Here is a 17,251-nt window from a genome sequence, read left to right on the forward strand (position 1 = left end):
GAAAACTCTTTGATAGTACCAACTAAAGGTGAATATTAACATATTCCATGACTCAGAAATTTACTTCTGGGTATATATCCAACCAGAAATGCTTGTATATGTGCACCCCAAGATATAAGCAAGAACATTCACAGCAGCACTATTCATAATAGCACCATGCTGGAAACCACCTGATTATCATCAGCATGGATGAATTAATTGTGGTAGATTTCATTTACATGCCAATGAAAATGAATAACCACTACATGAATGCAACAACGTGAACGGAGTCTTACCAGCAATGTTGAACAAAAGAAGCCAGGCACAAAAGAATATATACTTTATTATTTTAGTTAGGCAAAATTCAAAAACAGGTGGTTTAGAAGTGAGGATAGTGGTTGCTTTTGAGGCCTAATGACTTAAGGGCTCAAGCAGGCTTCTGAGTTTCAGGCAATGTTCTGTTCCTTGATCTGGGAGACAGTTGCATGGGTTTGTTCAGTTTGTGGAAATTCATGATTTATGCATTCCTGTATGTTACACTTCAGTAATTCAATTATACTTCAAATATATGTTAATATTTTAAGTTTCAATAACAATTTTCAGTTTACATAATATTTTTGGACATCTCTTAGGACATGTATGACTAATATTAGTGCAGCTTTCCTTCAATTTTGGTTTTTGGTACTATGGATGATATGTGGGGGCTCCAAACGGTCCCTTAAGAAAACTTTTCTTTATATATCTAAAGTGTTTTCCTTTCTTGGCAGTGGTTCCAGTTGTAGCCTGGCGGCTGGTCTTGAATCTCTGGGACTTACAGATATCCGCACACTGGTTCGGTTAATGTGCTTGGCTGCAGCAGGGAGAGCTGGCCTCTCCACCAGCCCTTCTGCTGTGGCAAGCACCACAGAACGCTCACGAGGCGGGCACAGCAAAGCCAACAAGCCCATCTCTTGCCTGGCTTATCTGAGCACAGCAGTGGGATGTCTGGCATCAAATACTCCTAGTGCTGCAAAACTCTTGGTGCAGTTGTGTACACAGGTAAGCTAGTTTTCACTGCTTTTCTTGTTGCATTGCTTACTTTTAACCGATTCTTAAAAGAACCTTTTGAGTTGAAATCTTCATTGTTACAAAATTATATGTAAAAATTAAACCTGTTTGTTCCAATTGCCTCTTCAGAACTTGATTTCTGCTGCAACAGGTGTAAATCTAACTACGGTAGATGATCCAATTCAGCGAAAATTTTTACCCAGCTTTCTCCGAGGAATTGCTGAAGAGAATAAGCTTGTGACCTCCCCAAACTTTGTTGTAACTCAGGCCCTTGTGGCATTACTAGCAGACAAAGGGGCCAAACTGAGACCTAACTATGATAAGTCAGAACTTGAAAAGAAAGGTAAGTTTCATGCAATTTAATTTATACAGCCTTCTAATCAGCACAATTTTCTAAGCAGTTTGATTCATGTTTTTAAAAACGTGTTTTTACATTGTTCTATGTGATAAGCTACATACAATCATGTATAGGTATTTAGATAATAAAAAGTACATAGACACTTTTTCATTGTGTATGAAAATAAATATTAGAAACTATACCAAATTTGTCTTGGTTTGATTAGATTATTTTATTAGATTATGGTTTGAGTCACCACACATCAGTGATTTTTCAGCCTTTTTCATCTCATAGCACATATAAACTCATTACTAAAATTTTGGGAAATTAGGGGGTGGAGAATTGAACAAAAAGGAAAAAGGACTCATGGACATGGACAACAGTGTGGTGACTGCTGGCAGGAGGGGGCTAAAAGGGAACTAAATGGTAATGGGAAAAATACAATAATGATCAAATCAAAAAACAAAATTAAAATAAAAAAAGAAAATATTAGAAAATGTACCAAATTAGTCTTTGTTTGATTGGATTATTTTATTAGATTATGATTTGAATCACCATAAATCAGTGATTTCCAGCCTTTTTCATCACATGGTACACGTAAGCTAATTACTGAAATTTTGTGGCACACCAAAAAAATATATTTTTTGCCAATCTGACCAAAAAATAGGTATAATTTTGATTCTTTCATACTGGAAAGCTATTGTGTTGATCGTTGTCATTTTTTTTAATTTGACACTCTAAGGAAAAATAGCTCAGTGCCCCTGACTAAATAGCCAGATATTGCATTTTTTAAAAATTCTTGCAGCACATCAGTGTGCTTGCATCACACTGGTTGAAAATTGTTGACAAAGATAATAATCCTGGTAGGTTTTCTTAATAAAATGTTGATTAAGGTAGTGCTCTTTTTCTCTGTCTTAAGATGATAGCACTTTGAAGGGACTACTTAGTCACTACCATCTACCCTTCTCTTCACCAGGACCATTTGGCCAAGTGAGATAGGCCTTTGGATCTATCAGGCCAGTCCCTTGATTGGCTGTTAAGATCACTTTTGAGCAGCACGGGACAAATTCTTATTCTTTAGGACATGCTGCCTCTGCCCTGGTCTTAAAATTATTTGTTTCATTTTCAGTCTATGTGTCCTTAGAGCAAAGACTATTGATTGATGAATATAAATGTACATTTGTAATTAATCAGATTTATTATATAATTTGATGAGATAAATGGTTTATATCTTGTATGCATATGTTAGTGAAATGATTGCTTGCAAAAGTACTAATTCTTAAAAGATATGGGTTAACCCATTTTTGTTTGTTCACTACCACCAGCTCTTACCTGTGCATCATTTCATTGTTTTGTTTAAGCAGGTTTAACTGCTCAATTGTATGTCCATCCTTCCTATGATCCTTCTGCTGTAGGCCCTCTGGAGCTAGCTAATGCCCTGGCAGCTTGCTGCCTGTCCTCCAGGCTGTCCTCACAGCATAGACAATGGGCTGCTCAACAGCTTGTGCGCACTCTCGCTGCACATGACCGTGACAACCAAACTACTCCACAAACCCTCGCTGATATGGGAGGAGATCTCAGAAAATGTTCCTTTATCAAGTTGGAGGCTCATCAGAACAGAGTATGTATTTTGAGTCCCAAGGGTGCTGATCACTTTATGTAAGATAAGATAGTTTCTGCCCTCTTCAGAGAGTTCAATGTTTAGATCTCTCTCTCTCTCTCTCCCCCCCCACCCCCTACCTCTCCTTTCTCTCTCTCCCTCCACCTCTTTCTCTCCTTTCTCTCTCTCTCTCTCTCTCTCTCTCTCGCTTGCACGCGCTCTCGCTCTCTCTCTCTCTCTCTCACATACACACACACACACACACACACACACACTTATCAATGTTTATCTGGTACTTATAATTCTTTCTGTATGTTGGGTTGACATGATAGTATACACACGGGAAAATCAGATGGTGGGTAAGAAAAGAACACCAAAGGAATAGGCTCACAAAAGATGAAGTCAGTCTTATACATGAAAGAGGGAAAGACATTGGCCTCACTCTTTTTAATAAAACCCACTGGGCCCATGAGCAGTGACAAGGGTAGTTTAGGAAACGGACACTGGCCTCTATTCACTAATTTTAAAATCACTTCTTAGTCTGTTATTTTATAAAACATAAATCTGTTGAAGTATTTGTACTTTATTGAATTAAATAAACATGTTTTTATTGGGTTGGCCAAAAAAGTTCATTTGGTTTTTTCTGTAAGATGGCTCTTTTAGGGCTTAGTTGTTTTTAACTTCATTTGAAACAATTTTCTTAGATTATATTGAGAGAGCTGTCATGTCAGCATGCATTAAAAAATGCTTATTGAAATTGGTGAATTTTTGTGTAGCCCTTGTAATATTGAATATGGAAGAAAATATTATGCTTTATTATTTCAAGAAAGGTAAAAATGCAGCTGACATGCAAAAAAAGATTTGCGCAGTGTATGGAGAAGGTGCTCGGACTGATCAAATGTGTCAAAAGTGGTTTGCAAAGTTTTGTGCTCAAGATTTCTTGCTGGATGATGCACCACAATCCAGAAGACCAGTTGAAGTTGAAATAGAGACACTAATTGAGAACAATCAGCATTATACCATGCAGGAGATAGCCAACATACTCAAAATATCCAAATCAATAAAGTTATTGGTGAAAATGAAAAATGTGTTTCTTATTTTACAGAAAAAACTAAACGGACTTTTTGGCCAACTCGGTAAATTAAACAAACAGTAGTAGTAAAGATTTCAACAGATCTCAGATAACTCAAATGAGTTTGGGCATAGTACTTTAAAGCTATACTTCAAAAAGGTTTATATTTACAAGCTAATTAGAAGAGAATGAGAATGATGCATATCGCATTAAAATGTGGCTCTTTTGACAATTTAATGGTGATTTTTTTTAATTTGATAGAACTTTTTTAAAATGACAGAATTACTCAAACTAAAACTTGTTTAAATATTGCTGGACATTTTCAATTTTTCTAGGTAATGACTTGTGTTTGGTGTAATAAAAAAGGACTCTTGGCCACAAGTGGCAATGATGGTACCATCCGGGTATGGAATGTTACCAAGAAGCAATATTCACTGCAACAGACCTGCGTGTTCAACAGATTGTGAGTGCTAACATTATCTTGTGTGTAACATTTAAAATAAGAATTCTAAACATGCTTTATTTGGTTGTGTTAATATAAGCAAATTGTTACTGAAATTTTTTGCAGGTCTTTTTAGAATAGTCTTACCATATCCACAATATGTTTTTAAATATTCGGAATAGTTATTCAGCAAATAAAATTATTTATTAACTGTCCATATCTGGATGTTCTCAGAATCAAATCAAAGTATACTATCTGGCAAATAAACGTTCAATTCTACAAAACAGTGGACTAATTTTCCATCATTCTTTAAAGAGTATTTAGGAATTACAGTAAATGATATTTTTTTGTAGTAGAATTTAGCTAGCTATAGGTGTTTCTTTTCTGAAAACTTACCTAGAGATCAGGCAAACAAGAATCAATGTGTTCTGAATAATAACCATTGTACAACCCATATAGAATCAGTCTTTTTTGACATTATGTATATTAAATGATGCATGATCTAAGCATCACTCCTTTCTAATTCTGTTTTTCACATAATGACAAACACTAGCGAATATATGATTGTCAAATACTGCTAGCCTAGCTTTCAAAATATAAGAATCTGCTATTGTGTAATGAGGTCCACATGAAACCCTTACTTGAAGGTTTGGGGTTTAGTTTACTTTTGGAGGATGGGGATTAAAATTTCATACATATCTATTATATTCTAGGGAAGGGGATGTGGAGGAAAGCCTGGGGTCACCCAGTGATCCAAGTTTCTTACCTGTTTCCTGGAGTATCAGTGGCAAATACCTAGCTGGAGCTTTGGAAAAGACGGTGAATATCTGGCAAGTTAACGGTAAGAGTCACGTAAATACTGAAAGTACTTTTGACTACCTTTTGAGTCCAAGCAGTGGCTTTCCTTCACCTTGAAACTCACAGTCTGTTCATCAGATGTGAAAATCTGTGCATATTATAGTTTAAATTAAAGAGGAAGTGCTCATTTCCTGACTTTCCTTTCTTGGAGTTTCAACTAACCCAGTAGTTGTAAACTAAAATTCTTTTCATGTAATGCTAAGTATTCAGAGTAGGACTTGAGGAGAAGTAGTGGTCAATGAAATTTTAGCTATGTATTCTTTTTAAATCACTTGAAATATTCCTGTTAATTATGTCTATTTCACAGGTACTGACTTTTGTCAATTTTTAATAATACCTCCCTGGAGAGTAAAAATCATTAATGGAATCTTGGGCTTATCAGTATTTTGTTCATTTTTACACAGGAACAAAATACTCAGTTTGAGGAATGGTTGTTCTATTTCACATATTTGAAGTAAGAGCTAGCCTTGACTGTAGGTAAATTTGTTATGTTTATTTGGTTTTCAGTAATTATTAGGAAAGGACTTAAGTGATTAACATTGGTACATTGAGTATTTTCCTTTACTCTTTTTTTCTATAAAGCTACCATTTTTGTTCCATTCATAATTCTAGAAAAGCCTATTAATTTCTTAATCTATATATCGTATAAAAGAAGGATCCTGCCTTATAGTCATATTCATTAGTAGACTATTTTGAAAGTGGGGACTGCTTTGAGTTATATTAGAATGAAGTAGTATTTTTTTTTCTTGTTATTGTTTTTAAGAATTAAGTAACAACCAGTTAACATTTTCTCTTTAGGAGGAAAAGGATTAGTAGATATTCAGCCTCATTGGGTATCTTCACTGGCTTGGCCAGAGGAGGGTCCAGCTACAGCCTGGTCAGGAGAGTCTCCAGAATTATTGTTGGTGGGACGGATGGATGGATCTCTAGGACTGATTGAAGTTGTTGATGCGTCCACCATGCACCGTCGCGAATTGGAACATTGCTATCGAAAGGATGGTAAATGACTAGATTTGGGGTGTTTTGTTTCACCAATCAAATATGCTGTGTTTTGTTTTTGTTGGGGTTTTTTTGGCACTTCTTTTAAAAATACTTTTGGCTATGTTTTCTCAATTGTCCAATTAGTGTTCCATTTTAATTAGTTACTAAGGTGAAAGATACTTCTCTCCTGGCCCACACCAGGGGTTTCTGCCCAAAGAGATATAATAGTGTTACATTAGTCATTCATCCTTTGTGTATCTGAACACTTATGGCAGGTTCTTGTCTCTGCCAAAAGAGATCTAAAAGTAGTATATTAGCCATTCATCTTTTGTGTAAGTATCGCAACACTTATGGCAGGCTGTAAATCTCTCTTGAAAGTTAGGAATGCCGCAGAGAAAAAATATAATCATTAGTAGAGATGAAATTGTTAACTAATAAGTGAAATTGAGGAAATGGGGGACAGAGGAGGAGTGAAGTCACTAGTCTGACAAGAGATAGTAACAAGTCTATTTTCATTTATTTTGTCACTTTGTTCCATTTGGATACATCAGAGTCTTACTGGATAGTTTGTATTAGTTGTTTGGGGGAGTTGGGTATTTCAAAGTTCACAGCCCTAGCTTAAATGGTACTCGGTTAACAGAATAGAAGTTTGGGGATTTTTTTCCAAGTCTTTAAATAAGTAATACATTCATAATGTTCAAATTTTTTTAAATTGAAAAATGTATACAGTAAAAAGTGTTTCTCCCGTCTACTCAGTTCCCATGTCCCCATTCTAATCCCACAAATAAATACTATTTTTTTTACTCTTTTTTGTAGCCATCCAATGTTAAATATACTTAAAGAAGCAAATATATTGCTAGAATAGAATTTGCTTGATAAAAGATGGAAATAAACTGAGAAGGGAATATTAAGCAAAAGAATGGATATGTAATTTTTTTTCTATGACTTGAATTATTTCATTTCTCAGTTTCATGGTAGATTCTGATCTAAAAGGAAAGAACCTGGTATAATCACTTAAAATCATCAAGGGAATTCAGTTTTTGTCTTTTTCAATACCACCTGAAAAAAATGAAAGATTAAAAATGAGGTAGTCCATACACCTGAAACTAATACAAAATATTGAAATGTAAACTGTAATTGAAAATTAAAATACATATATTTTTTAAATGAGGGTAGTCCTTGTCACTTAAAAATAATACTTTTAAAGTAAGTTACATGGAATCTCTGCTATAGGCCTACATTTTGTCTAAATTCATTAGGGAGATGTCTGGAAACTTACCTGCCATGGTTGCAGTAGCATGTATTTGTTGCAAAGTTTTTGTCTTTTAAGTTAGACAATGTCAAGTAAGTCTCTTCTTTTTTATTTTTATTTTGTTCTTTTTATGTTAGTGTCTGTAACTTGCATTGCTTGGTTCAGTGAAGACAGACCATTTGCAGTGGGATATTTTGATGGAAAATTATTATTGGGAACAAAGGAACCACTTGAGAAAGGAGGCATTGTTCTAATTGATGCACATAAGGTAAAGCATCTTTATCAGATGGTTACATTTTTTATTTCTTTCTTAGTGTTTCTTGATACTAGAGTCTTTAAAATTTTTTTACATCAGTCACTTATGATTTAATATTCTGTTATTACACAAAATCTGTAGACTAGGTATATACATGAAAAAGTGTACGTAGAAAAGCCATCAAGCCAAGAAAGAAGTAAAACCAAAGCAGCAAAATAGGAATATCCTTGGAACTCTCAAAGTACCTTCCTCTAAAGAGAGAAACTCCATGTATGAAGAATGATTCCTTTACCTTAACAAAAGTTGCCAGTTTAGACATTTACAGGGCCAGCTAGGCAAGAAACATAAATATGGGAAGCCAGGAGTTGGGAGTGGTGAAGGAGGGTAAAAAAAGAAAAAGTCCAAACAGTGGTAACAACCATATAAACATGCCCCAGATTCTTATAAGTATTGCAGTTTCGATATTATTCCTTAAGTTTATTCTTTTCCAAATTTTAAATGTCAATAAAGATAACCCTTAAAATGTTAATGAGAGGTCACATATTCCTTCCAAATCATTCCTTCCAATGAAATCAGAATTTCATTATTTAACTAACATTTATTGAGCTTTGAAACTGCAGCAAATAATATGATGCAGATTATATGAAAAAGTAATTCTAGTGATTAGGAATGGTATAAGAGTATCTGATTTGCATGTAATGTTACTTTCCAAATAATTGAGAAATAGAATAGGATATAAATACTGAGTTTAAAGTATTTGTGAAGAAAGCATTAATATGATTTTTCCCCCTCCCCTTACCATTTTAAGGATACTCTTGTCAGTATGAAGTGGGACCCAACAGGTCATATTCTTATGACATGTGCCAAAGAAGAGAATGTGAAACTCTGGGGGCCTATTTCAGGATGCTGGCACTGTCTGCATTCACTCTGCCATCCATCTATTGTAAATGGAATCGCTTGGTGCAGTCTCCCAGGGAAAGGATCCAAATTGCAGTTACTGATGGCTACGTACGTTGTAAATTTGTGTGTGTTGTGTGTATCTTAATTTTTATGTTAGTATAAACTGATACTTGCATTAAAGGTGGCTTCTCAGTAGTCTTAAACAGTTTATTGCCAGTTGTTAGTCTCAAAATGTGTAATAACGTAAGTTCACTTTAGAGAAATAAAGAATTTGAAATTTGATATGTGATCTCCCTGCCTGGGTGTGATGTTAGAATATCAGACTTAGTTGTATTTCTTTCTTTTTAAAAAAAATTATTTATTTTTTAGAGAGAGGGGAGGGAAGGGAGAAAGAGAGGGAGAGAAACATCGATCAGTTGTCTCATATGTGCCCTGGCAGGGAACAAACCCGCAGCCTGTGTGCCCTGACCAGGAATTGAATCCGTGACTTTTCACTTTGCAAGTTGGTGCCCCAGCCAGCTGAGCCACACTGGTCAGGGCCCTAGTTATATTTCTTATAAAAGATTATATCACACCTACTACAAATAAATTTTAAAATAATATTATAGTAGTTCTATCAGGTCTTAATTGATTGTTATTTAAAAATATTTTTCTTCTAATTGACATATTTTGGTTTTATGTGATCATTTTTTTAAGTGGCTGTCAGAGTGGCTTAGTATGTGTTTGGTGTATCCCACAAGATATTACACAGACCAATGTGGCTATTTCAGAAGGATGGTGGGACCAGGAGTCGAATTGCCAGGTAAATGTTCTGGTGTTTTTTAAGACCAATTTGAAACCATAGATAGAATATGTTATCAAAGGGCAAGATCCATTAAGGAAATGTGAACAATTGTCATGCTTTGTGTACTCTCTGAATTAGCTTACCTTTTTGTAAGTCAGAGACACCATATTACTTGTGAAATACTCACATAAATACTGAGTGGTGATCATTTATGGTAATGGATATAATTGATACCACAGATGGATACCTAAGTCTCTGGTACAGTGAAATAGGAACACCATGGGAGCACACCTTTCCAAAGTATCGCTTACTGATACCAGAATTCCATCTATGAAGAACAATTCCTTTACCTTAAACAGAGGTTGCAAATTGAGATAGATGTTTACAGGGCCATCTAGGCAAATAACAAATTCCTGAAGCTGGGAGGTGGAAGGTGTGGAGAGGGTTAAAAAAATCAGAAGTGTATATGCTTCATATAAGGGACACAGTTGCTACAACGGTGATTATTACCTTAAAGAAATGAGAGCCTATTTCTGTTATGAAATTTCCCAATTTTCTTTTATAGAAACCAAAATTCCCATGTTTTAAGTATAATCTCCCAGTATCGCACTTGGTATCTGACTTAAAATTCTTTGCAACATTGGGTGTCCAAACAAATTGCATCCCTGAGCTATTAGTTTGCAACTTCTGTTGCTCTTTCTTTTGTTCAGGAAGAAGTAGGCTTTATGTCATCTTTGGGTAAATGAGTCCATCTGGCATTCCTCTCTGTCATAACTAGAAGGAAGAGGAAACTTTAGGGCAGGGAGAAAGGGATGAGGAGGGATGGGTAGATAGCTCACTCATGAGAGGAAGAGGCGAAGGTGGAAGCACTAAAGATAAAATTTGCTCTTTGTGCTAGAGAATATTTGGACAGGCCTTATCTGTCACACCTTTAAACCTGCAGAGCAAACACAAAATTAGACACTACATGACAGAACCACCTGCACAAAAAGAGGGGCCTGTTTCTATAGAGCCAGCATGTACAAATCACAAATGTTAGGTGCTAAAAATGGAAATTATATAAAGCTAACTTTAAATATAAAAACATTCATTAAGAAGTAGAAAGTTAAAATTTTCCTATCTCTCAGGGATAATTAGAATTCAGAAATGGAGTCACTTCTGCCAGTTTGAAGAGTTAGGAAAGTAGTCTAGAAGTGTATCAAAAAAGATGAAACTCGTCTTTAGCAAAGGAGAACCAGGTTATTTATTTCCTCAGTCAGGCTAATCCTTCTGGGAGTTGTCCTTCCCTCCTCCCCAATGTTACACTGAAATATAAAATTTCCAAGAATGAATTGTAAATCTTGACTCTGTAAATTGTTTTAATTTCAATACATGTTAAAAATAAAAATGAATTGCAGGATGGATATAGGAAACCAGCTGGAGCCAAGTGTGTTTATCAGCTACGGGGACACATCACTCCTGTCCGGACTGTTGCCTTTAGTTCGGATGGGTTGGCCCTAGTGTCTGGTGGACTAGGTGGGCTCATGAACATTTGGTCTTTAAGGGTAAGTATATAGATGATATTTTCATCTTAAATGTTTTAACATTAACTTACATGATAAAAATTAATCTGCCCAATCCTAGGGATATTTTGTGTAATAATATCTTGAATATTGGAGAAACTTCTTTCAGAATCTTCCACTCTAATTTTTCCTATCGGAAGTGATCTAGGCTCTAGAAAATTGGGTAATAGGTGTGCAATTGGATGGACATCGCCAAATTTAGCTGAAGTGTAGATTTTAGGATGTTTTTGTGAATGTGAAGTATGAATTTAAAATGTAAATAATAACTAAGGTTAAGTAATATGTATTGATAAACATATTTCATTTTAGGATGGCTCTGTCTTGCAAACTGTTGTAATAGGCTCTGGAGCTATTCAAACCACAGTATGGATTCCGGATGTCGGAGTTGCTGCTTGTTCAAATAGATCAAAGGTAATTTGCAGTTACAGCAAATCATAGGGTACAAAACTGTAAGATACCTTAGAAACCATAGTCCAAGCATGGTCCACTTTACAGAACAGAAAACATATTCGGAGGGATTGTTACCTGCCCAAGAAAATGCAGCAGCTTGGTGGCATAAAGAAAACTAGAACCCAGGTCTCCTGATTTACTTGTATAATCTAGTACTCTTTATGCTATACCCTAGACATCAGTGAAATGTTTAATTATTGAAAAGCTTCATTTCCATTGGAAGTTATAAAGTAGATTTCGACTTTCTGCCATTTTTGAGATAGCATCAGACTGTCTCAGAAGAATTTTCCCTGAAAAGAAGGAGCATCCCAAAGATTTTTAACTCAAGTATATACAACATATTTTGGCTTCCAAATTTAATATTTTAGTAAGAAAAATTCAAGCCCCCTGCAGTGAAATAACTCTGTGATATGACAGTATTACCTTTTACACCCTTAATGAATAGAGCCAATGTGCTGCTCTGGTTTACATGTTATGTGGTTAAATGATGTTAAAATAGAGCTGTAAACCTGCCTAAAGAGTCCTACTGAAGTTAAACATAGAATCAGACCCTAGGTATTAAGTGGCCCGTGTAGGACAAACCACAGAGCCACAGTTAAAAAGTGTTGCTTCTTTTTCTGATATATCCCTCAGCAGGCAGAGTTCTACTTTCTTTCGTTAGTACCTTGTGGTCATGTCAGACTTCTAAAATACACTAGATACCCTTTCCTCCAAGTCCTATGTAATAACAAATAATTGCTGTTGTCTCTTTAAGAAGAATCAGTTAATCCACAAATTCTGCGGTTATTTCTTATTCATTTGTTTTTACGTAGAAGAAATTTAGCATGTTTTGAAGTTCATAGACATTTAAAAGTACAGCATAAAATGATCAAAAAGGAAACATGTTTAATGCAATTACTAGAATGAGTTTTCTCAGATATGAATGGTGATAGAATTTTCTCTTTTCTCTTTTATTTAAACAAATCATGTGGTACAACTTATTTTTCCATCAGGATGTTTTGGTTGTGAATTGTACGTCAGAGTGGGTTGCTGCCAATCATGTTTTAGCGACCTGTAGGACAGCACTGAAACAACAGGGTGTCCTGGGATTAAACATGGCTCCCTGCATGAGAGCATTTCTGGAGCGGCTACCCATGATGCTTCAGGAGCAGTATGCCTATGAAAAGGTGATTGATCACACTCATTCCTACAGATCTACAGATGCATGGTGATTTAGAATTTGAATTACAGCTTTGAATTTATCCCTTCAGAGCATGAGGCCTGAGGAAAATATGTGGGGCTGTTTGGGCAGAATCAAATGAAGCTCAGTAATGTCTAAAACAGTTGCTCAGTAATCCTAAGTCTACTCCTACCTTATTTAAGTGAGAGTAAAATTTAAAAATAAACCCTCAAATATGTATAGTATTTATGTCATTCTTCAGATTATTATTCCCTCCAAAACTTCTTAAAATTCCTGTGCCTCAGAATATCATCTTCCCTTTTTTGACCCACATATCTATTATTTTTAATAGGTTTTTTTTTAATTTAATTTATTTAGAGAAGGGGGGAAGAGAGAAAGAGAAGGAGAAGAAACATCGATGTGTGAGAGAAAAATCCATCAGTTGCCTCTCACACGCCCCCAACTAGGGACCTGGTCCCAGGCATGTGCCCTGAACAGGAGTCAGTCTGGTGACCACTTGGCTCACAGGCCAGCACTCAATCCACTGAGCCACAGCAGCAAGGGCATTACATGGTTTTTGCCATCCCAAACCTGGGAGGTGGGCGTGCTTGTGAGTGTTCAAGTGAGCATCTTCTCCACCTGTCAGGTGAATCCTCTTGGAAAGTTCTGTGGAAGAGCCGAGGTTGAACTAAACAGGGTCATTAAATAACAGAATGAGGAATTACGGAATTTGATCCTGTGTAACCTGTCTTCCAGGCTTTACTAGTCACAGTGTGCTATCCCCTGGGTAGGGCTCTTTGTGTTTGGTTGTTTTGTTTTTTAGGAGGTTTTTTTGTTTGTTTTTTGCCAAGCTACATTAATATTATTTCACTGATGCTTTTGCCCAGGTTTTCTTTTCTGAATCACTTAGTTTCTCACAGAGTTGCTCTACTATGGCTAGAGATAGCCATGAAAAAAGAATTTTCCTTTAATGGCTATCAGGGCTCTCTTGCTAAAGGATGAATTGTGAGAAGGAGCAGGTCTACGTGGTTCAGCTGTGATCTGTAAAACTAATGACCTATACTAAATACAGTGAGATATCCTGAATTGGATTCTGGGGTAGAAAAGGAGCATTGATGATTAGTGGGAAAACCAAATAAAATTATGTTGTTTAATTAGTATGATGTCATTGTTTATTTCTTAGTTTTGATAAATGCACCATGGTTATGTAAGATGTTAACATTAGAGGAAGTTGAGTAAAGGGTTTATAAGAATTCTCTGCACTGTCTCTGAAACTCTCTGAATATCTAAAATTATTTCCCAGTAAAAAGCTTAAAAAACAATAAATTTAAAAAATAAATTATAGGCTTTCAGATTGCAGTAGGTTAATTTAGAACACTTGGCATAGGCTCTTCAATATAACGTCCTTGCATCTTCTCTTAGCCTCATGTGGTTTGTGGAGACCAGCTTGTTCACAGCCCCTATATGCAGTGTCTGGCTTCCCTCGCTGTGGGACTGCATCTGGATCAGCTGTTGTGTAACCCTCCAGTGCCACCACACCACCAAAACTGCCTCCCTGACCCTGCTTCCTGGAATCCAAATGAGTGGGCCTGGTTAGAATGTTTCTCAACCACCATAAAAGCTGCTGAAGCCCTGACCAACGGAGCACAGTTTCCAGAATCTTTTACTGTTCCTGATCTAGAGCCTGTTCCAGAGGATGAGCTTGTATTCCTGATGGTAAGTGCAATGTGAACTGCTGTTATTTGCAGCTGATATTATATCAGTATCATGGGTGTCTAGCATGTAGCAGACCCTCAGTAAGTATGTGCTAGCTTAAATAGCTAGGAGCATACTCTTAGATAAATTTAAAATATTTTGCTTTCAGATAGTCACTTTTGATATGATGACAGGCCTCTGTGGTGACAGGGATTGATTCATGAGAACTACGGAGCTCTTGTAAACATTTTGGCTCTCAGTGACACGGTCCCATATTTTTCCTTTTTTTTTGTTTTTAATCCATAAGTTCCTTGTTAGTATGTATTTTATTTGTATAGAGTGGGGCAAAATTAGTTTTATCATTGTTTGTATGGAAAATAATACAGTAATTAATAATATAAGAATAAACTGTTTTGTATACTCAACACTGTAAACCTACTTTTGCCCTCTCCTGTATATATTTTACATCTTTTTCTGGTCATCTTGTGAGATTTATTCTACATATGGATTCTACATTATTTGGCACTTCAATCATGTTTTTAATCACCATAAAATAAGAATTATGGAAAAGCATTCTGATTGTATCTGAGAGCATCCAGCTACAGAAACTGTGGTGTGTAGATCATGCAGGCCATCACTTGATCTAACAGCCCCTTTAATTAGTTGAGGTTTATACACACAAACATTTGAATATACATACAAATATAGGTACAATAGAAAACATTTACAAATTGAGGGAAATTGTCTAAATATAGAATATTCCAATTAGGAAGTATCCTTCTGAGCAGCCCATTTGCCCCAAATTTATCATTTTGTAGATGAGAAAACTGAAGCCCAGAAAGATGAAGTGACCTGCCCAGAGCTATACAGCAAGTTCACAGGGTCAGTGGCTCCTGCACATGACTTTGTACCAGTGGGTACTCAGAAGTTAGCTTTGAATTTCCAGCATGATTGTAGTAGTGATATAGTTGATAGTGAAAATATTTATAATAAAGGGAAATATTAACAATGCATAAAATCAAGTTTGACATGATTATAAAACTGCTCTTAATTTCTTATAACATTACCAACTTGTTTTCTGGAAAGAAGACTTAGTCGTTAGTTAAGAAGAGATAAATCTTGATTAAACAAGATTGATCCTGATGTTTGCCCTGTCTTGCAGGATAATAGTAAATGGATTAATGGCATGGATGAACAAATTATGTCTTGGGCAACTTCCAGACCTGAGGTCAGTAAAGATGAAGATATAACTATATGGTTTCTCACAGTAAATCTGATTCCAAGTGCTTGTGTGTTTGTGCCCTGGTGTCTCCCATACAGGCTGGCACACACTTGGTACCCAGTACATGCTTGTTTGAATGAATGGATGAACCTAATTTTGAGATGATTGTGTTTTTCTAGGACTGGCACCTCGGAGGTAAATGTGATGTCTACTTGTGGGGTGCTGGCAGGCATGGACAGCTGGCAGAAGCTGGAAGAAACGTAATGGTACCTGCAGCAGCTCCCTCATTCTCACAAGCCCAACAGGTAACTAATAGGGCAAAGAAATGGCGAAGAACCTTGGGAACTGACCGTTCTGATTCCTAGCTGTCAGTAACTTACTATGGGATAAAGTTTGTTCATTTCATAGTCTGTAGTAAGGAATCATGAAAGAAAGTAAAAATGTCCTAATGTTTTTATCAGACTTAAGTTTTGCTGATAAGCTTATAGATTTTTCTTGCTTTCATACGTAGTGAATTAACATCTTGATGAATTAGGCCTGACCAGTACATATTTATAGAAGGCATTCCTAATTATTGATTCTCTCTTTGCGGCTATAGACTTACTGGGGTCTTTAGTCAGATTTTATTGATATCCCTCTCCTAATAATTGTGTACTGCTATATTTCCAAACCCTTCTTGAGGTAACTGCTTTCTCTTTTGTTCTCCGCTTCTTGAAGTCCTAGAATGCGCTATTCTTATATATATTTCTTCCAATTTCTTCCTCTTGCCAACTTCTAGCCCAGTCTTTAATATCTCCCCATCACCCTTTCTTCTGTCTTCTTTCATCAATTTTTTTTGTTAACGTTATTATTTGAACTCTGCACAGTTGCTGAAATCCATGTAAATAACGTGGTTCAAACTTCCTTAAATAGTCAAATGAGCCTCATACATCTCTTAGTTAAGTACACAGGTTTATAATAGTCAAGGCTTGTAGAAACTCCATAGTCACATTAACCCTTCCCCTGTAGTGAAAAGATAAAAAAATTGATGAAGATATCTTAGGTATACATGAAATCATTTTTAATGTTTACATCCTAAAACTATATAATAAAGGATAACATATTTATTCGTGTGTTTTTATACTAGGTCATATGTGGTCAGAATTGTACCTTTGTCATCCAGGCCAATGGCACAGTGTTGGCCTGTGGGGAAGGAAGTTATGGCAGATTGGGACAAGGAAATTCAGATGACCTTCATGTGCTGACAGTTATTTCAGCCTTACAAGGTAAAATTATCCTCAATTAAAAGCTGATCAGAAATTATGGCCTAACTATAGGAATGTTTGCTTATGTTGGAACTCATCCCAGACCTTTGCTAGATAATTGTATTGGGCTCTTACTTACATTGCAATTCTTAGTTAGGCTTATATAGCCTTAATTTTCATATTTTAAACAAAATTATTTTGCAAGTTACTTATCATAGCAATGCTCGAATTCAGTGGCATAAATAACTGTTTTAAGGCTCACTGAAGAATATAAAATTCTTTAATTGCAGAACTGTAATTAGGCAACTATTAATAGCAGTAGCAATCATGCATCTGTTTCATTTAAATTAAAAATCAGTTTATGTGGATATGTACTAAAGATTTTAAAGGGCTTCTCTGTCAGTCACTGGA

General features: G+C 35.8%; 1 protein-coding gene across 4 annotated transcripts in view; it reads left to right on the forward strand.

Annotated features, from left to right (window-relative positions):
- The window catches only part of HERC1 (HECT and RLD domain containing E3 ubiquitin protein ligase family member 1), a 183,337-nt gene that overhangs the window by 146,534 nt on the left and 19,552 nt on the right, over window positions 1-17,251 (forward strand). For all 4 annotated transcript variants that reach the window (XM_054565299.1, XM_054565301.1, XM_054565302.1 and 1 more), the window contains exons 49-64: window positions 747-1,017; window positions 1,156-1,369; window positions 2,779-2,984; window positions 4,371-4,498; window positions 5,191-5,318; window positions 6,134-6,334; window positions 7,706-7,836; window positions 8,633-8,832; window positions 9,421-9,526; window positions 10,906-11,052; window positions 11,380-11,481; window positions 12,513-12,686; window positions 14,102-14,395; window positions 15,537-15,602; window positions 15,776-15,901; window positions 16,723-16,861. In XM_054565299.1, coding sequence (XP_054421274.1) covers window positions 747-1,017; window positions 1,156-1,369; window positions 2,779-2,984; window positions 4,371-4,498; window positions 5,191-5,318; window positions 6,134-6,334; window positions 7,706-7,836; window positions 8,633-8,832; window positions 9,421-9,526; window positions 10,906-11,052; window positions 11,380-11,481; window positions 12,513-12,686; window positions 14,102-14,395; window positions 15,537-15,602; window positions 15,776-15,901; window positions 16,723-16,861 — 2,633 coding nt within the window. The remainder of the gene's footprint in view (window positions 1-746; window positions 1,018-1,155; window positions 1,370-2,778; window positions 2,985-4,370; window positions 4,499-5,190; window positions 5,319-6,133; window positions 6,335-7,705; window positions 7,837-8,632; window positions 8,833-9,420; window positions 9,527-10,905; window positions 11,053-11,379; window positions 11,482-12,512; window positions 12,687-14,101; window positions 14,396-15,536; window positions 15,603-15,775; window positions 15,902-16,722; window positions 16,862-17,251) is intronic.

Source organism: Pteronotus mesoamericanus, unplaced genomic scaffold, assembly GCF_021234165.1.
Source record: "Pteronotus mesoamericanus isolate MK-2021 breed Mesoamerican mustached bat unplaced genomic scaffold, CSHL_Meso_final contig_164, whole genome shotgun sequence".
Classification (NCBI taxonomy): Eukaryota; Metazoa; Chordata; class Mammalia; order Chiroptera; family Mormoopidae; genus Pteronotus; species Pteronotus mesoamericanus.